Genomic DNA, 26,247 nt, shown 5'->3' with positions numbered 1-26,247 from the left:
AACAAAGTATTTCCCCAATTCCTGCTGTGTGTCAGGCCCAGTGCCCAGCACTGGCTGTAAAGGAATGAACAGGACGGTCTCCTCGTCTGTAAAGTGAGGACAACCACAGTGACGACACCCTGCTGAACACTTATCACGTGACAATTACATAGTAGAAACTTCAGGGTACAGCCTGGCACATATGAAGTGTATGAAGTCTCTCATGAGGCTGCAAGTCTCATGGGGGCAGCAGGCCACAGTTAAGAGGCTGATGACTGGGGTGTGTGCTAGAAGTCTTGAAAGACGATGCCTGACACCGCCTTACAGCCCTCCCTACTCCATCTACGAAGCCCAGAACAACTAACAGGCCCTCTGTCCGGGACTCCTGGAGAGGAGAGCATCCAGGCTGTTCCGAGACCAGCAACCGAGAGGTCCATGTGGGCTGGTGTGCAAGCAGGATACCCCACCCGTGTAAGACAGCAGAGAGCCATGAAGAGGGAGGGTTTAACGACCAAATCACTGGGGCTCAGCTGACCAAGTGCCTTCTCACAATTCTGCTTCAGAGAAACCCTGAGGATCGTTTTCAAAAGACAAGTTACTAAATCTACTGCCCTGGACAATCGTCGTAAAAGAAAACATGCCTAATAAATATGGACAGAATCTTAAAACATGAACATAATTGGGAAGAATTTAATAAATGAGCATTCATATCACTGATGATACTGTACGAGATACGGACCAAATGACATCCCTGAAACTTGTCAGTATGACTTAGAAGACAAGACTACAATTGTAAGGTTTGCTTTAAACAAAATTAAACATTTCATTTAACATGTCATCTCCTCTGAGAATGTATGACGTTGATACCGCTTCATTTTACCAAACACCTCAGAGGAAGAGTTTGTGTTTGTTTAGAATTACTTTGCGTAAAAGCCAGCCAAGAGCAAGTGATAACCCACCATTGTTGCTTAGTCGCTCAGGCATGTCTGATTCATGGCAACCCCACGGACTGTAGCCCGCCAGGCTCCTCCATCCATGCGATTCTCCAGGCAAGAAAACTGGAGTGGGCTGCCATTTCCTTCTCCAGGGGAATCTTCCCGACCCAGGGATCAAACTCACATCTCCTGCCTTGGCGGGCGGATTCTTTACCACTGAGCCACCTGGGCAGCCTGTAACCCACTAAGTGAGGACTAAGAGGTGGTGTGCTGGGGCAATTGGGAGTCAGAGCTCTGTACTTATCAAAGAAAACTATATGTTCCAAACCTTCTTCCTCAGTAAAGCGAGGGACTCCTTAATTTTATCCACCAGGTCCTGGCTCTTCCCCTCAAATTTCAGTCCCAGCTTCCACTGCTTGATCCAGCTGTATTTGCTTATGAGCTTTTCTGGTAACTAGAGTTATCAAGAAACAGAAGAGAGAAAAAAGGTTAAGGTTCCAAACACTCCATCACATGAGCCAAGCTGTAAGAAACAATGTAACCTAGAAGACCGACCTTTGCGGCCTTTGTTTCCAAAATTAATTTCTGCACATCTGTCTGGGTTTGGGTCAGGGGACCTACATCTAGACGTCAGGAGGTCAGAAACAGCCACCCTGCAGAGGGCTGTGAGAGTGACAAGGCAGTTCTGGTTGCGGCCCAAAAGCACGGTCCACCTTGCTGGGCTCCCGCCACAGCCACAAACACTCCTGAGCTCTATGTAAGGGTGTGTGAAGACAGTGTCCACACAGGTCTTGGTGTAAACCACCTGGGCGCCAGCTGGGCTCACTGGCCCCCACCCTGCCACTCCCTGATGCCTGACTCAGGAAGGCACTTTGGGTCTAATGAGATGGTCCGGAAACAGCAAAAACCTGCTCCTTTCCTGACTAGGAAAACAAAACCTAATTTCCAATTTTTACACCATCATCATAGTTTTAAGATTAAAAAGGAATAAGATGGTCTCCAGTTTAAGTACCTAATCAGTGTAAGTAAGATAAAAAACTACAACTGAGAATAAGAAGCAAGGGTTAAAGGAGCCAGGCTGGCCTGGCTCAACAAAGAAAGGACACCATCACTCGGCCTTTTTTCCTGGCGTGTCTGTTATTTTGTTTTCCCTTCATCATCAGTAGAATCTGGAGTCTGAAAGGCAAGCTGGGACAAAACTCAATCAATGTCAGCACGGGAACCCAGACTCTCCCAGGAGTCTAGGGTGTGTCAGGAGAAGTCCATGTTATTGGGCTGGGCACAGGCATGTCACCTCAGTGCTATAAAATGCAGAAAGGAAAAACAGTTCACTTCCAAGTCAAAAGATCATTAGAGAATGATGAAGTCTTCCCTGGAACCGGAGCTTAACAATCATAAATACAGTTTTAAATGAGGCCATATCTTCTGTTCTCCTGAATCTAAGACACTGAAGACCCTTCGTGAACGGTAACTCAGTTTCACCTTCTCTATCTACAGCAATCATGAGAAACTAAGGTGGTTTCATCTCTCCAAAGAGACAAAACCACAACAGGGACTGAACTCCTCTTCAGCTAGTTACCACAGTGAGGCCATCTACACTTACTCGTTCGTGGGGGGTGAGGGGGTTGCATTCTCACTTATCACAATGACAAACGACCCCCCTTCCCACCCAAGAGGAGCCCAGCGCTATACCCACGCTGTCCTGTGTTTCAGCAACATGTGGGCGGTTCTCCTGCAAACCTTCTGTTGGGTCCTCTGGTTTGTCACCAGGACCTAAAATGCCCTCAAGTGGCAACATGCTGAAATCCCAACTGAGCACAAAGAAGCGCAATGAGCAGAAAGTACTGGCTGCGCAGATGCGAGCTGGGAGACAGGGCAGGGGGAAGCCTGGGAGAGCACGTGAGCATCACGAGTCGGGACCCAAAAAGCAGGCACAGCACTCAAGTACTCAAGAGACCCCAAAGACCTAACTCCACAGAGGACCCAAACAGAAGTCCATTCCCTCGCTCCTTCCATGCATGGACCAAACTGTCACTAGAATAATTCTCCAGGGTTATATACTTCCGGGAGATGTGGAGACCCTGGAAAAAGCCCCAAAATTGAGGTGTGAAAAGAAACTATGAGCAAATAATGGGACTTGAAATCCTTTACTCAGATTTTTCTTAAAAAAAGAAAGAGTGTAACTTTAAATGCTTTCGGGGTCATGAGACACACATCACACATACAAGGCTATTCTTTTACACTGCACACTCAGAGACTGGACTTCTCTTAAAGGAGATTTAAGGAAGAAACAAAATTAAAAGCAGAAAACAATGATGGGACATGCTGAACAAAGTAGGCAATCAGCTTTGGTATAATTTCGTTTGTGACTGAAATATTTTTTAAAAGCCTATTTTCTCTAGCAAATGTCCATAATCCTTGAAATCAGTACTACAACTAAAGGGACAGCATATAACCAAAATGTGTCCTTCCCCAAACTCAAAATATGAGTTTTGATACAGTCTATCGTACTCTAAGCAAACACTGTCACAGGTCCCACCCATTCAGAGACATTCTGAAACTTAACCAAGCCCCTGTCCCGAAGGACACCACCTCTTGGGGGACCCAGGTGCTGCCCAAGTTTAAGAAGAGCCAGAGCAAGCCACATCCAAGGTCAGGGTCAGATGATCTGACTACAGTCAACACTACAGAGACCGGGGTCTGGACAGAGGCAGACACAGCACACAGGGAGCCCAGACCTGAAGACAGGGGGTACGGAGTGGCCAGACTGTGAGATGGGCCGTGACAGCAAGGCCAGAGCAGCTGAGCGGTGCAGGAAGCATGGACTGGCCCTCCTCCGACCTCACACCAAGGGAGGGTCTCAGTCCTGAGCTTCCTGTCGCCCCGTCATGTCCTGAAACCAAGTGTGCTCCAAGAGCGAGGGATGATGCCAAGGGCTGTGGACAGCCTCTCCCCAGATGTGAATGCAAGCATATAGTGCCAGCTACAGGGCGTGGGGCTTCTCTGGGCTCACTGCACTGATCTGATGAGATAAATGCATGCTGAGGTCAAGGGATATTTAGCACAGCAGGTGGCCTGTAGGCTGGGGCTGAGGCTGGCTCTAGGTCTACAGATTCACGTACAAGCTCGGGTGTCCCAGGACCTGTCTGACTCACAGTGCTGATGAGGGGTGTCAGGGTGGTCGTGGTCTCCTAGGCAATTCAGAGATTTAAGCATCAGGGGAAACTGAGACTGACTTGCTGCCAGACGGTTATTGTGCATCTAACAGCAAGCCCACCCCATTTTAAACTCAGATCATTTATACCAAGTTCTAACAGCAAGCATGGTTTAATTCATATGATCGGATATGAATTATTCTAATTTAGTGGGAAGATGGACAGGAAATACTCAGAGACTTTCATAGCCAAACTCCTGTAAGAGTTTCGTGTTTGGTAGACAGTTAGGTATCAGCTGATCTGCTTGTCTTAGGCACGTGTGTTAACAGAATATTGAGATGTGTCCTTACTACAGTTTCACGGTGCTATCTGGTGACAGAGAGAGACCCCACTTCCCGGAGAGGTGGTCCAGGCACCCCCCTCCACGGGTGCACACTGCCGGTCTCTGTGGGTCTCTCCACCCATCTGCGCTCACACTTGGTTCCACCTTGACTTGTTCCGGTCACGCCACACCACCCTCTTGCTCACTCAGCAAGACCCCTATCAGGGCGGACTTCCTGAGGAAGGACCAAGTGGAGGGGCTGGGATGAGAACAGGGATGGGATGGCGGCCACAGGCGAGAGCACGCGACAGCTGGGAGGGGTGAGAGACTAGTCTGGGCAAGGGCAGCACCCAGTCTACACACCCCTCCAGCACTGGGCAAGGGCAGAAACCCAGTCTACGTGCCCCTCCTGCGCTGGGCAAGAGCAGAAACCCAGTCTACGCGCCCCTCCTGTGCTGGGCAAGAGCAGAAACCCAGTCTACGTGCCCCTCCTGCGCTGGGCAAGAGCAGAAACCCAGTCTACGCGCCCCTCCTGCGCTGGGCAAGGGCAGAAACCCAGTCTACGTGCCCCTCCTGCACTGGGCAAGGGGAGAAACCCAGTCTACGCGCCCCTCCTGCGCTGGGCAAGGGCAGCACCCAGTCTACGTGCCCCTCCTGCACTGGGCAAGGGCAGAAACCCAGTCTACGCGCCCCTCCTGTGCTGGGCAAGGGCAGCACCCAGTCTATGCGCCCCTCCTGCACTGGGCAAGGGCAGCACCCAGTCTACGTGCCCTTCCTGTGCTGGCACCTCAAATAAGAAGCATGAGGTGCACGTGCCACCTGCTCCAGACACATCACAAAACAGACCCTCCTGAAAAAAGGCTCAAATCAAGGCAAGATGCTGGGGGCCAAAAAGTTAACACAGGGACAAGTCTTCTAGCTGCAGGAGAGCAAGAAAAGTTTCATAGACTTTCATATGACACCCCTGGCAGGTATGATGAACTTTTTTCTGATGCAGGCCTCCTGGCATTCAGTAAAGGTTAGATGACAAAAATAATACCACTATGACTAACTAATTAGATTACGCTCCCAAGAGAAAAACTCTACTGGTTGGCTGATACATACAGAAAAGGGAAGAAATTAGAACGCTTGAGAATTTCCATATGACTCAAATTCAGCCAGGAAAACCACCTTACAGCCCCATAACTCACACACATAACATGTTCTCATAGCCATCAGAAACCAAGCACAGTCCACTGAGACTGTTTCCAGTATGACAGACGACCCTCCCCAGGTGGATCCTGTCAGTAAAACAAAAGGAAGACCGTGCTTTACTTTTATGGGGAGTATTGTATATGCTTAACTACGTGGACCAGAGTTACTTGGAAAGTAATTTGCACCAGAGTTTCTTGGAAAGTAAAAGAATTCTAATCCATTACATCAATTAAATTCATAAATCTAAGCAGCTCCTTAAAATAAAAAGTTCAAAGGAAAAGAGCCTACACTTGAGGAGCACTTTGTGTCACAAGCTGTAATTTAAGCTACGGTTAGCAAACAGAAGTTAAGCAAAACCAAGTGAGGTCGCTCGTGTCTGCTTCCCCAGCAGCGGCTCAGGTCCACAGGCAGGCTGACCAACATTTCCAAAATATTTCAGTACTAATACTTAGCATAACCTGCAAAGCTAAAAATAGCCTACTGTATCAATTTTTTTTTTTTGCTTCTTTATTCAAAAAAGAAATAAGCTAATACTGAGAAATCTGATTGAGATGATGCATCTCTGATTAGAAGAATCTTTCGCAGATGTCATCTAGACAGCTTACACAAGGGTGCTGCTTTCATACCACTTTATAGGGTGGGTAATCACCAGGCAGACAGGTGGTAACCTCCACCTTCTGGGCCTGGCTGTGCTCGGAGGCTATGTGACACCCCAACCACCTAACATATCTGCAATTAGCTGAGCTGCCAGCCAGTATCCTCTACAAGTCTCTATTCCAGGCAAACACCCCAGCTCCTTCAACTGTTCCCAGAAGGAGACAGATTGCCTCGGGCACACGCCCTTCTGTCCCAAGGGAATAGGCACAGAGCTGCCCGCAGTCCCTAAAATGGGATTCGACCAGCCCAGTTCAAGACAGGATGTCACTGCCTGTGTTTAGAAGCATTTGGTTTTTTTAAACTTTTTATTTTGTATTGGCGTATACCCGATTAACAATGAATGCTGTTTTGAGTTTCAGGTGAACAGTGAAGGGACTCAGCCATGCATATACATGTATCCATTCTCCCCCAGACTCCCCTCCCATTCAGGCTGCCACTTAACAATGAGCAGAGTTCCCTGTGCTGAACAGTGGGTCCTTGCTGGTTATCCATTTTAAATATAGCAGTGTGTCCATGTCCACCCCAAACTCCCTACCTATCCCTTTCATTATAAAACAGGCTTCCTCATCACTGAGGCCATCACACACCTGTGGGCTGCTACTGGGCCTGTGATCCACTAAAATCCCGACTTTTTTCCTCTAAATTGCTGGGGAGGCACATCTCCCAGAGCTGACACTTTGCGTTTTGGTTTGGGGGGTTAAGACAAGCCCAAGATTTCCCATTTTCTTCCAGTTAACGTGATATTGTGAGCTCCACTCAATCATGACTGCCCACCAAGCTCTTGAGGAATGGTCTATCATCTAACCTATCGTGACCTCAGCTGATGTCCATCATGGATACACGACACAGGGATAACGTGACTTCTTGGGGTGTCACTGTCAGGCTGCAGATTCAAAACAACTAATGAGGGCCAGGCATGGGACAGAGCCCCCAGCCCTCACCTCCTCAGGAAGCCTCCCCCAGTTGACAGCAACCATCTCTCTGCTGGTTCCTGTCACGTACCAAGCCTATGACCCTCCTAACACTCTCCAGACGGTGCTAATTCCCTGAATTGGAGACAGAAGCCCAGAAACGGGCCTTTGGAAACCTCAGCAGGTTCTCAGAGAGTACAATACAACGCCCACTTGGTGCAGACTCCAACTCGGAAGTCAAACTGCCCTCAGTGCTCTGGGCAAGCCCTAAACAAACCCCTGCTCTCTAGTGCAGCTGAGGCGCTAAATAAATTTTATCATCTTCCTCCTCCGGGAAATAACAATCGTTTTTGGTCGCTTTACTATGCGAAGTCATCCCAGCCACAGAAAGCTGCAGAAACCTGCACGCTGACATCCCACTGCAGGCAAGCACCAGCACACAGCGCGGGGCAGACAGGGGAAGTCTTCGCTGCAGAAACGATGGGAAACAGTGCAGACTCAAACCTGCGGCGGCAGCGTACCAGCGTGAGCTCCGGATCCTGCAGCCAGGAGGGCAGCGCCGCCGGCTGACTCATGGCCTGGAACAGTGTGGCCCTCAGTGCACAGTAGTTATCTCCACGGACTCGCCTGATGGAGGTGAATTTCTGAGACACCTCCTCGTAGCCCTGAGCAAAAAGCATCAAAAAATTCAAATGGTCATTACTGACTTCAGAGAGCGGGGAGAATTTTATTCATGCAGAAGAAATATGCCTCCACACCCCCTACCCTGATCACAGGAAGAATGGCCAAGTCTTTCCTGCAGGATATTTTAATTCCCTTTTTATTCATCAAAAGAAATTAACAAACGTTAGTATCGTACAAAATATCAGCATACGCAGCAGACGCAACATACTAGAACATATAGAATGGGACACTAAGGATTATTAAAATGCTAGTGACCCCCAAAGTTGAAGTCATATGTCCCTTTCTAAGCACCTGCTGTAACCAGCAATCTGAAGGCTTTGGTCTGTGTTTAAGTTGACCCTAAACTCTTTAATGAGGAGACAGGAAAGAAAAGAGATGCACCCAGCTTATGTGCCTAATTCCCCAGCCGTGTCTGACTCTTTGCAACCTTATGGACTATAGCCCAACAGGCTCCTCTATCCATGGGATTTTCCAGACAAGAACACAGGAGTGGGTTGCCATTTCCTACGCAAGGGGAATCTTCCTGGCCCAAGGCTCAAACCCTCATCTTTTGCATCTTCCTGTGTTGACAGGTGGATTCTTTACCTGGCTTATGTCTCCATATTAAAAATAACACCCTGTACCCCAAATTTCCATGAAATACATAAAAGATTATATGTATCGTCTTGGAGGTGCCTGGATAAATTCTGTTTTTTAAAAAAGTGGATTGAATTGTCACTATTATTCAGCCTGGAAGTGAAACAAGGAAATGAAAATTCTCGGTGACACGCTCAGTCACTCAAACACAGCCATCCAAACGGACCGTTTTGAGCACACTCCCCTTAAAAGGACACCATGAAATCCCATGGAGCTGGTCCAGGCACCTGGCTGACTGAGTTCTTCGCTGGACGCTGCTCAGGCCTCAGCATCAACTTTCAGGCTTTCCCACCTCACTCCCCCTTGACCACGTGATCTGTTGCTTGCCCTGCTCTTCCTCAACAGCCACTTAAAACCATGTTTCCCCCTCAACACACACGTACGCAAAGGAAGAAGTGGCACCGTCCTGGGGTGGGGACCCCGTAGACAGTCATCCTGTGTCCAAGCACTGGACCCTGTCGTAAGTTGTTTTCAAGATTCAAGTCACAGGATGATGTTTGAAGTGGATATGAAAGTATTTCTTTCCAATAATAAAATTCTGAGAGCTGCATTTCTGTTCAGTGGCCCAACTACTGCAACAGAAGGCCCATCAGGGAGACTCATGCCTACTAAATGCACCTCTTCCCTATGGTGAACCCCCAGCTGTCCCAAATACTAGTTCAACAGCAACTGCACCTTTCCAAATGCATAAATCACTCATGGGATCGTGAAGTACACTGTAGTCCATATTCAGTGAAAAAATCCAGAGAAGCGGGCCCCGGCAGTCCAAACCTGTGGTGTACAAGGGTCAATTGCAGGAGCAATCTCCATCTATGGAGGAATGCTGGGATCAGGATCCATCTGAGGGGGAACCAAGAGTGGGGCTACCTGACTACTGTGCAGTGGGAGTGGTGATCCAGCCCGGCCACAGCCCCAGGGAGGCCACGTCATGGGAATCCCCAACATCCCACAGCCTTGGAAGGACTACCTTCGGGTCACCCAGTTATGCAAAGGGACTGAGAGGGGGAAGCTCCTGGAGTGCCCTAAATAAAGATAGGAGCTCCAGGTCCCACTGCTAAGGGAGTACGGGAGAGTCCAGGCCCCAAGGACTGGAGGATGTGAAGATAAATCCAGGTGGGGACAGCAGATGTAGGTCACCCAAGGCTGTGACCTCACCAGGCCAGAAGGGCATTACAGCCAAATGCCCCCAAGGGGCCAACACGTGGCTGGCGTAGCTCAGAACAGCACACAGTCATTTATGCATTTTTCAAAGAAATCAAGTTGCTGACTAACTGATAATGATTCTGTATTAATACTGAGATGGCCCTTATCTTTGCAGTCTGTTTCCTCATCTCTAAAATTAGAACCCCAATAGTAACACAGTCTAATGGCAGTTGTCATAACTATAACATCTAAACATAACGGCAACCCACTCCAGTATTCTTGCCTTGAGAATGCCAGAGACAGGGAAGCCTGGTGGGCTGCTATTCATGGGGTCACAAAGAATCGGACACGACTGAAGCGACTTAGCATGCATGCATGCATGGGAGAAGGAAATGGCAACCCACTCCAGTATTCTTGCCTGGAGAATCCCAGGGACAGAGAAGCCTGGGGGGCTGCTGTCTATGGGGTTGCACAGAGTCGGACATGACTGAGCAACTTCACTTTCATGCATTGGAGAAGGAAATGGCAACCCACTCCAGTGTTCTTGCCTGGAGAATCCCAGGGATGGGGGAGCCTGGTGGGCTGCCGTCTATGGGGTCGCACAGAGTCGAACACAACTGAAGCGATTTAGCAGCATACAAAAGGACATATTAAATAATTACCTATAGTAGACTACTGGAAAAACTCAAAGTGCATGCATCCAGGCATCATACCTTTTTCATACATGTTGCTTTTTGCGTATTTCCCCTCCATTCTTTTTTGCAGTAGTCCATGATATCCATTTCAGGAGCTACGCTTAATCTAGGTTCTGTGAAAGGATCCAAAAAAAGGGGGTGGGGTGGAAGAGGGGGAATAAGGAGACAAAGTATGATCAGAATTACAGCATGGCTTCGCCTGAGAGTTCCTTTCTCACTCACTGCAGTCCCTCCCACGTCTAGAATCCCCAGACTGCTGACCACCCAGTGCAGACTGCCACCACCTTGCTCCCAGATGACCACAGAGGTCTCCTGCTGAGTCTCCCTGTCACCAGACCCTAGCGGCCATCCCCCACACAGCAGCCAGAGTGGTGCATTCAAAAACCTAAATGAGATGCTACCTATCACAGCTGGGTTCCAGGGCCGCCCATCACACCTAGGAGTCCACTCCCTTCCTCCCTACAAGAGGCCCCCCTGCCCTGGCCCCCCACTACCTCTCAGGGTCTCAGCTCCTCTCACTACACACACCAACAGCTTCTGCCCTACCTGTGAGGTACCTGTTCCTCATGCTCTGCAGGTCTCTGCTTACCTCTGACACTGACATCCAGTATCAAAACATCTCACACACATACACTCTCTCTCTCACACACACACACTTTCATTCTGTTCCCCTTACATGGTTCTCCTGTTCTTCTTGGCAGTGAGCTACACCTGACATATTTCTTTTTCTGTACGCTGCCACACACACACACACACACATGTTCATTCAAACATGCAGTAGTCTAAGCCATGAGACCATATAGCTAGTGATTTGTAATTTTTTTCACGTCCATTATACAAAGAGATAACGCCTCTATTACAGATGTATATTTAATAAATTTTTTTTAATTTTTTTAAAAATAATTTTTATTTCATTACATCCTGTTTTGATCCCAAAGAGCTATAAACTGTTGATAATCAGCCAGAAACTAATGGAGCTCTTAATGTGAGCTGAAACACAGGCCTGTTTGATTCTAATAACACATACCCCCCCAAATTAAAGATGTAACTGATGATCAGACAGATGTTACAGTAAAAAATAAAATGGCCTTCAGACTTTCCTTGTTTAACACATGAGGCCTGGGGTTGGATTTTGTGGCCTAGGCATATGCACGCACATGTGTAGGTCTTTGTATGTTTTAGGAAGAAAGAGAGCTAAATTCCCAGGCATATCTTGACTTCCTTTTTAAAATATTGAAGAAGTAAATGTTAGCAAAGAAATCAGAATATAAACACAGAAGTACCTCATGGCATATTTACTCAAGGGGAAGTTGTACATAAAATATAGATGGTATAGTCAACTCAATCCAACAAACACTGTGTGTCTAATGTGTGCCAAGCACTGAGCTAGGAGCAGGGGGATATGAAGATGATAAAGGCCCAGGTTTGGTCCTGAACGGGTTTAGAGACTACTTAAGAAGAAAGGACCACAGGCCCTGACCGTGCAAGATGTGATGGATGTGGGATGACGGATGGAGGAGCACAAGAAGAGCCCCTAAGCCCTTCCTGCACTTTAATAAGTAAAACAATTTTTTAAGACATAAAATGTCAGAATTGCCTATTTTTAAAATCTCATTGATAAATCCTTTCATAAGGAAAATAAACCTTCTATACAAAAGGGAAAATAACACACACACAGGTAACAGATACATTTATCTGTGCTAAAGTCAGGACTGGCTTAAAGGTGAACCAGTCCTGGAGCCTAATCCAGAGAGACCACAAATACCACAGCTGCACAGCCAACCCTCAAACAAAGAGCAATCACTGTTTAAAGTCAAAAACACTTTGTGAGTGTCTATTAGTGGAAGGAAGAGTTCCCGTTAATTGCTTTTCGACTCACCTCCTCAGAAAGCCCGAGGAGCTACACGTGTCCAGAGTTGAGGACGTACACTAGGACATGTTCTGGCACGAGTAGAGCAGCTTCTAGCTCGGGAAGAGGCCCCCAAGGAGAAAGTCCAGCCCTGGTGCTCTCCTCACCCACAGTCCACTTTCCTGTGGGTAGGACACCCGGGCCCTCCACAGGCCGGCAGGGCCCCATCTCAGGATCGAGTGGAGGCGGCAGGAGGCTGGCTGGGCTCAGAGGCCAGGCCACAGGCCACAGTCCTCTGATGAATCAGAGGTCTGCGTGAGGCAGTGAGGGTGGGAAAATGGGCGCCTGAGCAGCTGCCAGCATCGGAAGTGCGCCCCAGCCCCCACTCCAAGCAGCTTACAGTCTAAGTCAGCGCCTGCTCTGGTCATCTGCATGCTACACAGGCTGCTTACTGCCCCGGGAAGGCACATTTCTAATGGCCAAATAAACTCCACTGAAAACAAACTCAAAAAACACAAAGGGGAAGCTAAAAATCAACAGTGGTCACCAGAAGCTAAAATAACCAAGAAGTTTTGTTCCTTAACCACCATATGGTGACCAGGACAAGGATTCAGACCCTTGGAGGATGGGAAGTTAAAACTGAACCCCTCCAGAACACTGGGACTCTCAATCAAGAGGCTACGGCAAGAATTGAAAACTTTTTCTCTAATGGACCAGAGTGTAAATAACGTAGGCTTTAAGGCTATAAGGTTTCTGTCACAACTACTCAACTTACTATGCACGAAAATCACCACGTGTGATGTGTAAACTAAGGAGTTCCAATAAAACTTTATTTACAAAACCAGGTGGCATCTCAACTTTGGCCAGGGAGCTAGTGTTTGCTGACCCCTGGACTAGGTGGGGTCAGCTTCCCAGGTGGCGCAAGTGGTAAAGAACCCGACTGCCAATGTAGGAGATGTTAAGAGACGTGGGTTCAATCCCTGGGTAGGGAAGATCCCCTGGAGAAGGAAATGGCAACCCATTCCTTGCCTGGAGAATCCCACAGACAGAGGAGTCTGGTGGGCTACAGTCTATGGGGTCGCAAAGAATAGGACATGACTCAGGTGACTGCACGCTCGGACTAGGTGACTAACAGAGAGCATGAGAAAACCTTCTGCCTTGACCTAGGTTCTCACTTGGGGAGAAAGGACCCAAGATCTCATAACCACAGGCCAGCTCTCACACAGGGACAGGGTGTGACTTCATACCAGCTGCAAGACCCTGGGAACACAAACCCAGAAATTCACATGACGTGGCCCAAGGCAGGTGACTCCCGAGTGCATGGCAGAAACGAGGCCAAACCCTCACACTCAAGACAGGCTGCACAATCTCTCCACAGACACACAAAAGCTGAATGTAGAACCAAACTCTGAAGAAACAAGAAGTAAGCAAAAACAGCAACTGGCAGAAGTAGACCTGCCAGGATTCTCAGCTAATGGAGTTACCAGATCCAGAAGGGAATGTGTAAAATGCCAAAAGGAATAAAAGAAGAAACAAAAACTTGAGCAAAGAGCAATACACTCTCAAAAAAGACCAAGCAAATTGGGAAGGAAAACAGATCTTTTCCAAAAGAGAAAGAGAAAACCTTTCTAAAGGAACTAACCAGAATGCAACAGAGGCTAAAAGTCAGAAAATACGTGAAAGGGTGTGTGACTCAGGGCCCTGGATAACTGAATGGGAGCTAGCAAACACCTGGTTTGGAGCTCTGGAAGCGGTAAACAGAAAAGGAAAAAGGCAGTATCTAGAGAGATAATGGCTGAGAATTCTGAACTGATGAAAACGAAGCATCTTCAGATTTTAAAAGGTAAAAACGATCCCTAACAAAGTGCTAAAAAAAAAAAAAATCCATACTTAAGAGACCCTGAGCAGAAACTGTAGGACACCAAAGACAGAGAGAAGACAGGGAAAGACAGACTGCCAAGAGTCCGACTGACTGCAGTGTTCTCAACTACGAGAGAAACGACAAGAGAGTGGAATGAAATCTTCAAGGAAAATTAGAGAAAACATATTATTCACCTGGGGTTATTCAAGAAACAAAGTGAAATCAAGACATTTTCACACAAAACGGAGCTGCTCACCAGAGGCCCATCCACAGGATATTACATCAGGAAGGGCAACGAAGCCAGATGGACTGAGATGCGGGGTGTGAGGGGACCCATGTTGCCTCAGAACAGAGCTGCAAGCGACAAGACCCCCTGAAAAACAAGAGCACCTGTGTGGGGCTCCCCTGGGGACAGAAGAGAACCCCAAAAGAGAGCCTGCAGAGCAAGCGAGGAGGCCAGAGGCCCCTGCAGAACAGACAAGGGCTGAGGAAACGCCCTCTCCTCAGGACGGGACTGCTGAGTCCTGCCACTGAGCTGAAGTGTGTGCAACTGCCGTTGGGGCCCTGAGACGCCTCTGAAGGCTGTGGGGGCCGGGAAGCCGCGGGGCTGGACCACAACAGAGCACATCATCTTCCCCGGTTACCACAGGGAGGAGTTCCACCCACTCCCTGTGAGGAAGGCTCGAGAACTGTCTCCGGAGACCCCACCCGGTACCTTCTGCTCCTAATGACACATCTTAACACTTTGTCACTCATACAGTAAATGAAAGCTGGTTCTTAAACCAGAACATTACGCAAGTGGGGCGCAGGAAAACGCCGCTTGTGAATCGTTCGGTGGCTCAGTCGTGTCCGACTCTTTGCGACCATTTCCCAGAGTTTGCTCAAAATCACATTACTGATTCAGTGATGCCATCCAACCATCTCATTCTCTGTCAGCCCCTTCTCCTCCTTCCCTCAGTCTGAATGGTCTGTGGGGTATCCCCTAATGGAGCCCCCTCCCTGGCCTCCTGCCCGGGGCGAGTTGGGGAGGAAGGAGGTGCTTCCCCACACCTGGCCCCGACGGCCATGGTCGAAGCAGGCTCACCCTAGCAGCCAGGGGTCAATGGATGCTGAAGGATGAACAGAGCGCATGCGGCAGAGCACAAGTGTGGACAGGAAGTCACAACATGACGGGAGAATTAAGAGCTATCAAGTCCACCACCGTTCGTTCTTATAGGTCGCATCAAATTCACATGGCCTTCTGCACACAAAGACCCACAGGGCCAGCTTCTCAGTAAATCCTTCCACTTGAAACGAAAAACGCACTTCAAACCCCAACTCTCCCTCTGAAAATAAGGAAGTCAAGAACTTAAGAGAGAGTGGTGTCAAGAGGTTAGACAAATTCTCACGGATGCAAAAATGCTATGAATGTAAGGAACGCAAGCAAAGTACTTGCACTGAAATTTTAAAGCCTCAGGAAACAGTAGTCCCCAAATAAACCCAAAATATTTTTACCCAGCAAAATGAATAACCCAGTGGAGGTAAGACCAAATGCCTAAGAATGCTTCCTAGGAAGTCTATCTTCCTAGGAAAGTGTATCTCAATATTTTATGAAAATGGATATACTGATTTAACTGCATTTTCTACTATAAACAGTAAGAACTCTTTATAAAGAAAACAATTCCAAACATACCTGATGACCCTCTTTCATGTATAAGTAATTCTTTCTCCTTTTCTATTTCATCCGCCGCACGATACATGTCCTCCTCGCTGAAATCACACCAAATCAGACATTTCAAAAATCTGTGGCACTGACATGTCCTTCTTATCACAACATGCAGCTGCTCTACGAATTTATAAGACATGCAAAGTTTAACGTTTTTACATTACATGATGACAGTCTGATAAAATATAGGTCTTTTATCTTAGACTTGTGTTTCTAGCATTACTCACTCAGACTTTTTGAAGTGAGACATTTTACAGCACTCCACTGGCTACGCGGCTCTGGGGCCATTTCAACTGTGATGTCTTTAATGCCTCAACCACACATGTAAGTATCTTAGCACACTCATCTATGCTCATCAGCGAAGCTGTTCATGACTCTTCAGGTTTCAAGCATGGAGATGGTGCCAATAAAAGCACTGAGGAGCGCAGGCCAACTGCCGACTTTGGGACATCACAGGCAAGTTTTCCAAGAACTCCTCAAAGAAGGAGGACAGGAGATCCACAAGATCCCCTGGGCCACACTAGCTCCCTGAGGCGCTCCTGCTCCGATGCCCATAGGAAAGCAGCCCCCCGACCTTATGCTGGGCATACGCCCACCAACCCCCACACTTTCGTTGGGACTTACACAGCAGCTCCCCAGAGTCTCCCGGCTCCTTCAGTGAGCCAACAAGAATCTACTAAGTCCTGGAAAGGAGAAAACCCCACTGGCTGCTAGACAAGGAGGACAAATGGAACTTTCAGATTCTAAGACCACTCCTGTTGCCCTCAAGAGGCAGCACGGTGATGGGCAGCAGAGATGCCATTCTGTTTTTGCTGGAACACAAGACAGGTGAAAGCACAAATCGCCCAAAAAAGGAAGACAGGGAGGTAAGGCACAGAGGATGGGAGAAGCCTCGAGCCCTGTGGACCAATGTCTGCTGGAAGGGGAGACCAGGACACCGTGCAGGGCCCAGAAAGGCCAGGAACTAGAGGCACACCGAGTACTTTGCGGGGAGCATGGGAGAACTCCAGAGCTACAAGCAACAGACCCCCAGTTCCCAGTACTCCCCATAACACCACACCCCTGCTCCTCACGCAGGACGGGAGGCTCCAGGCACCAGGCCACAGAGGAAAGAGGAGTTACTCAGAAACTAAGGGGATGGCCTCCGCGTGCCCAACTCCGGGAGCTCCCCAGTGCCTCGCGCATGGCTCAGAAGCCAGAGGAAAGAGGAAGGGGGTGCCGCTGAGAGAAACAGACTGAGGTGGGGACCAACACACCCTCCACCCCTGAAACCCTTCAATGGCTCCCAAATAAGTGGGGAAGTCTAAATCTGGACGCGCCCCACCACGCTAGCCCTACACACACACTTCAGACACACACACACACACACTTCAGACACACACACACACACACACACATTTCAGTCCAAACACTTGATGGGCCCAGGTGTGCTTGTACTCCTGTGACTGGCTCTGCTGGCGCCCCTGAATGCATGGCTCACTGTCCACCCCAACAGGGCACAGGCTGTGCAGGCGGCCTCGCTGGAGCATGCCACGGGCTGCAGTGAGACCGCCAGGGTGTGACTACTCCTCACTCCAGCCCTCGTCAACCACGTGCATCACCCGTGGAACTCAAGGGACCACACTTCTCAGCACCTAAATGTATCCACCTGTAAAAAAAACAGTGAGAGTACTCACAAGAGACTGCTCTGAAAATAAGACACGCAGGCACTCGACAGTCAAAAAAGTTAGCTAGCCTCATTAATTCTCATATCTATCCATCTGGGAAGAGGAGGGATGGATGATTCACCCAATGATCATTTCTTACCCGTTTTCCTTTTCTTTTCTCTTCTCAAAAGTGATGGTGTGTGTGCGCCTGCCTTTTGTTGTTGTGGGATTGAGGGGGACATATTAGGGAAAAGGTACTCTCCATGTGCTCTAACCCCAGTGAGATTTCAAGTAAAAGGTGTGATGTCACCCATGCAGCCCGGGCGAGGGTTAAAAGCAAACAGAAACCAGATTCACAGGGACTATACATCAAACACTTAGAATAAAAAGTAACTAAACGTGTCAGTTCTTCTTTCAATAGTTTAATGTTATCTTTCGCCCTCCTTCCTAGCTTTATCAAATAGGAGAGAAATTCTGATCGTATAAAACCGGCATTTAAGTGAATTGTTTTCGTAATACCATTATTAGGAGCATGTCTTTGTGGAAGCCACCTCCCTAATCTTGGCCTCAGTTTTCTCATCTTCAAAACAAGATGACCAGACGAGATCTAAGTGATCTATGTAGTTCCTCTTCCAGTTCTTGGTTCTAACGGACTATGAAGCTATTCTCACTTCATGCGAATTCTGTGGCTACAGGCAGGCATCTCTGCCTCCACTCTTGTCTCCTGCCTTTCTTATCTACAGGATAACCAAAGTGCATGGCAACACCAGGGCCCAGAGGAGGTTCTCTAAATGAGCATCCCTCTGAACAGCCGCAAATACAAACTCCCACAAAGACCAACAGCAGAGAAACGAAGAGAAGCCTACAGGAAAACAAAGTGCAACGGGAAGACAGAACAGAAAGGGAAGCTACTGGAAATAGAAATGTGGTGATTCAAGACATACAGAAGAAGCACAGCAGAAATCAATGAATGGGAGGCCCAGAGTGTATTCAAATCACTTTAGCCACACTATTTCATTCAGACGTTCCAGACGTTTGTGAGCCTCCATGGCCACCAAGGATATCTGCTAACTTGCCAAGGCCACCGGGGAAACTGTAATACGGCTTTTAAAGACCACTGTATTTACTTGGGGAGAAGCTATAAGTTCAAGCAATAAAGTTCAATCAGTACGGTCAGAAAATGAGACATTTAACAGCCAAAATGAAATATTCATCCAACACGAGGACCGCCAACAAGAAAGAGATGTGGGAAAGCAAGAAAAATTAAAATAATTTTATTTAAGAAAATACTTCACTCAATAAACCTTTCACTTTTTTTTAATATCAAAAAGGAACTGATATTTTTAACAGCAAAAAGAAATTATATTTAAAATCGAGAATCTGAAATAGCTGGAGGTTTAAATTTTTGTTTGGGAAAGGAAGACAGGGAAACAATGAAAGGAAAGGGACTATTTGATAAGATCAGATCCCCCGTGCTGACCAGTTTCAGAAACGTGGCAATCTTGTGTGTGTGTCAAGCTGGGTTGGGATGAGAGGTGCTCATTTGGCACAAAGAGTCCATTGAAATCCATAGGCTCAAAATGATCACTACAGCAAACAATTTCCTTCCAGAAAACATACAGATCGCTAGAAAAGTAGTGAAGTAAAAGTTTTAAGTGTGACCTGATTTCTTGGGGACCATGGCATGTGAGCCGTACTCAGTTAAAATTTTAAAACCAAAATGTTAATAATTCCTGCTTAGAAAATTATTAGTTTAGCACCATAATATTATTTTAAAGTGTGTATTTTCAAGCTCCCATTTTCTGTTAGAAATGAAATACTTTACTCTTAATGTTAAGGCAATATACTTCATTGACCAGGTTACATGACACTGTCTGTTAACTTATAACCTTCCTCTTGCTCTGTTCACAAAGACCTGGACAATAATAAATGAAACTTAATTTTAAAATGCTGACTACATTTAGACAAAATTATACTATTCCCCAAACAAAAGCTATAATATAAGCTAAAAACACAGAGCTCAGCGAAGCAGAAGACATTTCTGTGAAGCCAATTTTTCGATTTCTGATACAAGTAAACACATAGTATGAAAAAAGTCAACTCTAACATATATGCAAAGCTAACAAGACAGCATCTCACTCACTCACTGTTGTGGACATTTGCACCAAGTTCCCCTTAGCTATCTAAAAAAGCTAAACTGAATATGACTCTCTTCAGCTCTCTGGACTTGCAGCTCATGCTTACTTTGGCCTGTCCTAGAAGACTAATAGCCCAGGTGTCGGTGAGACAGTGGCAACCACCGTGACACCGGGCACCATCCCACACAGGCACAGGAAAAGCAAAAGATCACTCTACTCAGCCTTCCTCCACCTCTCAGCGGTTGCCTAAGATGAGTGAGCCACACATCAAATGCAGGAAAGTACCGGCGCCCAGGCCAAAATTCCGCCTCCGTTCTCCAAGTGGACTTTCCATCACTGGCTCAGTGACTCCCAGAGGGGTCTGGGGACAACCTGGACCCCTGCAACCTAAGGTTTCTCAGGGGCACCCCAGCTCTGAATTAGGTTCTACTCCCAGGTGGGGAAAGGATCAGAAGGGAGTAGCTGTTACCCCATCAAAGACAGCACCCCCGGAGCCACTAAGGTGTGAGGAGGGTGAGAAAAAACATTTGCTCAACAGTACACTTAGCAACACCCAAGAGCAAGGGCTTCACAAGTTGTTAGTTACAGCCCTTCTGAGAATCCACAGCTTTCCTCTGAACCTCAGTCCAGAAAGACATAAATATGCATACAATTTTGCTTTTGATTTCAGAAGGGTACACAGACACATCATGCTGCCCTCTCCACACCGCAAGCCTGTGGACCCCAGATTTAAACCCTGTCCCCTCCTCAGGCAGATAGAGAAGACCATGGAGTAGGCTCGCTTCTCAATTCCCAGAGCATGTCTAGCCTGGCCACAAACCATGTCCAGGGCCACCCTGGTCCTCAGGGGCTGGAGTCTTAGCTTAGCGGAAAGGAAGAAGTGGACCCACCCTAAGTTTCAATTTTATGGGTCAGGTGAGCAGGAGATGGAGGATAGGAGACCTGCTCACAGGAGGAGTGAGGAAGTTTCCAAAGAAGCCAACTGAATCGGGTCTGACCTAACCCTTCCTCAAAAGGGACCCTGCGTTGTCGTGTGAGCCATCCTTGGGGCTTGTCCAAGGGATGCCAGCCAACCACAGTTCTCAAATGAAGGAAGGGAAGGAAGGCAATTCAGAATGCAGCTTATCTACAAGATCTGTGTGTCTGTCTTCCCCACAATTTCTCTGGGGGGAAATCACAGTGAGCCCAGTCACAAGGAATCTGTATCCTATGGAAAGCCTAGGAAATGAGCCATCCCTCTGTCGCCTCATCGCTAATCCCCTCAGAGTCATATTCTGAATGTATAAAGGCTGCCAAAGTTGGGTTTGTATTCATGATTTCTACCCACTGAATGAATTAAAATGACTCTGCGGGATGTCCCCAAATATCTGCATCTTATGGTGTTCCATATTGGCAGGTGCAATACTCAATTTCTGCGCAGATCAAGCTTAACTCTCTGGGTGGGAAGGAACTTGGCTCCAGTCACAGAAAAACACAAGGTTAAAAAACCATTTTAGGACCTAGTTCAGGCATTCCACTATGTCCCTACATCTGCACTCAACTATTAGGCTGCACGCATCATCGTGGAAGAACGGCACACGCAACGCTGCAAACTATACAATGGACAGTGTGACGCAGCAGTTTCTCTGGCCCTTAAGAAAGTATCACAACACAGGATAAGCAGCCCCACTGCCCATATAACAAACAGGAAAGCCCAAAACGTGGGATGTGATGTTCAGAAGCTGCCATCTCAAATTCTTTTCACCTCCTTTCCCTTGCTTCCCTTTGTTCTCTTACCAGTTAAAAGAGAATGAGGTCATCAAAGACAACAAAAATAGCAAGGAAAAGAAATTAAGCTACTACTTAAAAGGCAAACTGGAACATCTATTCCAGAAAAAAAAAAAAAAAGTGAAGTTTGCAGTCATTATAAGTCATGCCTCTCTGCCCAGTTTTGCTGAGGAAGCCAGAAAGACGTGAGGGGGGGGAGGGGGTGTGGGGGGAGGCGGTCCCCAGCGCCCAGACATCAGGGGACGTAGCCCTGGAACCTACTCCCTGCACCCCCCTGGCCAAGCTATATGGATCAGATCTGCAGCTCAGCTTCCTGAGGCACCAAGTGACAAACCTGGACTGGGGTTTTCAGATGCCTTTCAGCTCCACGCCTATAGCTCTGCTGACAGCAGATGGAAGAGATACCTGAGCTACAGAACCTGTGCATCAGCAAAGAATGCTCCTTTTGCACCATGACCCACTTCTCAGGCGCTCAGACTCTGGGAACCACATCCAGCAGAAAAACTTGCCAAATAACTCTGTGTATTTTGGGGACCCTGGTTCAAAGTTTCTGCTCTCCCAGGGGAGGCCATGAAATGGTTGAGGCTGAGAAGCAGCATTTGAGGGCCAGGGCCAGTAGTGAGGGGTACAGCTCAGACCACCTGGGCATAAGTGAGGGAACAGGAGTTAGCCTGCCAGCAGCAGGTAGGCACCAGCATGAGCCGAGAAGGGGCAGAAGCAAAAGACCACGCCCACTTTATCAGTTGCTGAGTCTGAAGTAGGGCTCAGAGGTACAGAGCAAAACTGCAACCACAGGTCACAGCTGCTCACACATGGGCCTGCACAGTGGTTTCAATTTAAAAATAAAAGGCTACTATTTAAAAATCAAGGGAATTCCCTGGCAGTCTAGCAGTTAGGACTAGGTGGGCCAGGGCCCAGGATTCAATCCCTGGTTAGGGAACTAAGATCCCACCAGTGTTGTGGCATGGCCGAAAATAAATAAGTAAATAAATAAAAATAGAAAATAAAAATAAAGCACGTGGATGAAGTTTTGAAAAAATAAAATAGGGGACTTCGCTGTTAAGATTCTAAGCAGCCACTACAGAGAACACAGGTTCCATCCCTGGTCAGGGAACTAAGATCCCACATGCCATGCTGTTCCGTCCAGCCAAAACAAAACCAATAAATAAATAAACAAATCTTTTAAATAAAGTAAAATTTTTTTAAAAAGAACATTTTTAACAAAAGTCAGAATCTTTGGATTCTTTACAGAAAATCGAGCAACTATTGGCTGGGCTTCCCTGGTGGCTCAGATGGTAAAGAATCTGACTGCTATGCAGGAGACCCAGATTCGATCCCTGGGTCGGGAAGATTCCCTAGAGAAGGAAATGGCAACCCACTCCAGTATTCTTGCCTGGAGAATCCCATGGACAGCAAAGCCTGGCGGGCTGTAGTCCTTGGCATCACAAAGTCAGACATGACTGAGTGACTAACACACACAGGTTGGAACTTACTGGATTCTACCTTCATCAGACTTAGCTCTCCAGGAACCCATGGTCTACACCTGGCCAGCTTCACTCAGGTGACCTGGCTGGCTCCTGGAGTCAGGAGTTTGAAACCTCCTGCTCTCAATCTTTCCCAGTGACCATTAAGTGCAGCTAACACTCTCCCAAGGGGTCTGGGTGCTCAATGAGAATGTCACAGTCCATAATAAAGGACCATGCAAGCCAGATGATTATATTATCTGTAATAACAGTTCCCACCCAGAACCTTTTTTAGGAAATGGGGGTGGGGGGAGAGTGGGAAGCGCAGGGCAGTTTCCGGCTAATCTGTCAAACTGGTTTTCTGAGTGGAATCCCAAAGGCATTTATATGTGACTAGCATTTGCATGGAGAAGGAAATGGCAACCCACTCCAGTGTTCTTGCCTGGAGAATCCCAGGGACGGGGGAGCCTGGTGGGCTGCCGTCTATGGGGTTGCACAGAGTCGGACACGACTGAAGCAACTTAGCAGCAGCATTTGCAAATGCAGAAAAGTTTCAGCCTTCAAGTTTATATTCTGCTTCCACCCCTGCCCCCAGACTCTTGCGATTTACACCACCTTCTGTACAGTTCAATAAAGAATTGATCAGGCTTCCCTGATGGCTCAGACGGTAAAGAATCTATCTGCAGTGCAGGAGCTCTGGGTTCGAACTCTGGGTTCAATCCCTGGGTTAGGAAGATCTCTTGGAGAAAGGACTGGCAACCCACTCCAGTAATCTTGCCTGGAGAATCCCCATGGACAGAGAAGCCAGGTGGGCTACAGTCCTTGGGGTCGCAAAGAGTCGGACACGACTGAGCGACAGACACTTTAACCAGCACTGCCTTCCGTATTTAAAAATAAAGGCGGGGGGAGGTTGGGGACAACTAGATAAGCAGCTGGCGGCCAAAACAACTAGGTCAAACTCCGTCCAAAGTCTGTCTAACAGGTGGGACGCTCATCAAGCAGAGACTTGCCTTCCAAGAACAACACGTCGCGTGGTGCGGTGTTCCTGTGGTGGGGGACAAGGGACCTTATTTTCCTTCCGGCCACAGGTCGGAGGAAAGATCTGATGGGAGTGAGGTATATAAGAGTATATGCTGCTGGAGTTTGTTTCCCAGGTTTCTGGAGCTTTCTTTAGCTTTAGAGATATGGAGATACAAAACAAAAGGGGGGGTGGGGGTGGGGACACTGAATTACCAGAACTTTTAAGATGCGCCTTCCGGAAAAAACTTTTGTAATTGGGACACTGGATACAAGGGTCTTACGAATTCCTCTATTTCCGACGATCATACTTAGATGCGAAGGGCCCTCCGCCGGCTACTCCCCCCCCCCCCCCCACCCCCCCAAAAACCCCCCACCCTCCCCTCAGGGGGCCAAGCCCGGAGCCCCCTCCCCGCCCCTGGCTCCGCGCCTCGCACTCACTTCTGGGACGGGCACCGCACCGCGACCCGCGGTGGCCCGCCGGCCGCAGACTTCCCGCCCTCTGGCGCCGCGGCCCCCGCCTCCCATGCCGGCTTCTCGGCACAGCTAGCGCCCGGCCACGCTCCGGGCTGAGGCATCGTCCCCCGACTCATGGGGCCGCCGCTGGCGGCGGCGGCGCCGCAGGGCTTCGGCCGCCTCCCAGCGATCCGGAGCCCCTCCCGTCGGGGCGCCGGGGCCACGGCCGTTTACTCAGCCGCGCCGCTTGCCCGCCAGCTAGCGACCGTGCCCAGGACGCTTCCGCGCGCGTCACCGCCGCCCGCCGCCCGCCCCCTGACCTCTGACCCACGAAGAGGGCGGGGGGGGGGCGCGGCCCGCGCCGGCCGGGAGACCTGCGACGCCCAACCTGCGCATGCGCCCGCGCGGGGGTGGAGCGGCGGGAGACGAGAGGCCCGCCCACGAGAGACGCTAGTGCGCGTGCTCCGCCCCCGCGCGCTGGCGCCGCGCCCCGGAGCAGCCACGAGAGCGCTTTTCAAGTCGTTGACTGCGCCTGGTTGTCGAGTCTCCCGGCGTGAGGGCGAGAAAGCCCTGGACCAGTGGCGGGATGCGTCCTCCGTGAGGAGAAAGCATTCAGTTCAGTCCCTCAGTCGTGTCCGACTCTTTGCGATTCCATGACGCAGCACGCCAGGCCTCTCTGTCCATCACCAACTTCCAGAGTCCACCCAAACCCATGTCCATTGAGTCGGTGATGCCATCCAACCATCTCATCCTCTGTCCTCCCCTTCTCCTGCCCTCAATCTTTCCCAGCATCAGGGTCTTTTCCAGTGAGTCAGCTCTTCGCATCAGGTGGCCAAAGTACTGGAGCTTCAGCTTCAGCATCAGTCCTTCCAATGAACACCCAGTACTGATTTCCTTTAGGATGGACTGGTTGGATCTCCTTGCAGTCCAAGGGACTCTCAAGAGTCTTCTCCAACACCACAGTTCAAAAGCATCAATTCTTCGGCGCTCAGCTTTCCTTATAGTCCAACTCACATCCATACATGACCACTGGAAAATCCATATTCTTGAGTAGGCGGTCCATTGCTGGCAAAGTAATGTCTCTGCTTTTTAATATGCTGTCTGAAGTGAAGTTGCTCAGTCGTGTCTGACTCTTTGCGACCCCTGGACTGTAGCCTACCAGGCTTCTCCGTCCCTGGGATTCTCCAGGCAAGAGTACTGGAGTGGGTTGCCACTTCCTTCTCCAGGGGATCTTCCCAACCAAGGGACCGAACCCGGCTCTCCCACATTGCGGGCAGACGCTTTACCATCTGAGCCACCAGGGAAGCTGTCTAGGTTGGTCTTAACTTTCCTTCCAAGGAGTAAGCGTCTTTTAATTTCATGGCTGCAATCACCATCTGCAGTGATTTTGGAGCCCCAAAAATAAAGTCTGACACTCTTTCCACTATTTCCCCATCTATTTGCCATGAAGTGATGGGACCGGATGCCATGATCTTAGTTTTCTGAATGTTGAGTTTTAAGCCAACTTTTTCACTCTCCTCTTTCACTTTCATCAAGAGGCTCTTTAGTTCTTCTTCACTTTCTGCCATAAGGATGGTGTCATCTGCATATCTGAGGTTATTGATATTTCTCCCGGCAATCTTGATTCCCGCTTGTGCTTCCTCCAGCCCAGCGTTTCTCATGATGTACTCTGCATAGAAGTTAAATAAGCAGGGTGACAATATACAGCCCTGACGTACTCCTTTTCCTATTTGGCACCAGTCTGTTGTTCCATGTCCAGTTCTAACTGTTGCTTCCTGACCTCCATACCGGTTTCTCAAGAGATAGGTCAGGTGGTCTGGTAGTCCCATCTCTTTCAGAATTTTCCACAGTTTATTGTGATCCACACAGTCAAAGGCTTTGGCATAGTCAATAAAGCAGAAATAGATGTTTTTCTGGAATTCTCTTGCTTTTTCCATGATCCAGTGGATGTTGGCAATTTGATCTCTGATTCCTCTGCCTTTTTAAAACCAAATTGAACATCAGGGAGTTCACGGTTCATGTATTGCTGAAGCC

The 26,247-nt window shown here is 48.4% G+C and overlaps 1 protein-coding gene across 2 annotated transcripts in view; it reads right to left on the bottom strand.

The window, feature by feature from the left end:
* OTULIN (OTU deubiquitinase with linear linkage specificity) overlaps window positions 1-24,514 on the bottom strand; it is a 35,069-nt gene extending 10,555 nt beyond the window's left edge. Inside the window, exons 1-5 of one of the 2 annotated variants that reach the window (XM_040262253.1) lie at window positions 24,199-24,514; window positions 15,694-15,770; window positions 10,330-10,424; window positions 7,675-7,818; window positions 1,243-1,368 (exon numbers count right to left, since the gene is read on the bottom strand). In XM_040262253.1, the coding sequence (XP_040118187.1) occupies window positions 1,243-1,368; window positions 7,675-7,818; window positions 10,330-10,424; window positions 15,694-15,770; window positions 24,199-24,350 (594 nt within the window). In that variant the 5' untranslated portion in view covers window positions 24,351-24,514. Of the gene's footprint in view, window positions 1-1,242; window positions 1,369-7,674; window positions 7,819-10,329; window positions 10,425-15,693; window positions 15,771-17,532; window positions 18,557-24,198 lie in introns of those variants that run through there. The other variant, XM_040262254.1, reaches the window with a different exon arrangement.
* Between the last annotated feature and the right edge of the window lie 1,733 nt (window positions 24,515-26,247).

Source organism: Oryx dammah, unplaced genomic scaffold (genome assembly GCF_014754425.2).
Source record: "Oryx dammah isolate SB20612 unplaced genomic scaffold, SCBI_Odam_1.1 HiC_scaffold_20, whole genome shotgun sequence".
NCBI lineage: Eukaryota > Metazoa > Chordata > Mammalia > Artiodactyla > Bovidae > Oryx > Oryx dammah.
Note: the sequence above shows the minus strand (reverse complement) of the source record. Positions and strands in the feature narration are given on the sequence as shown.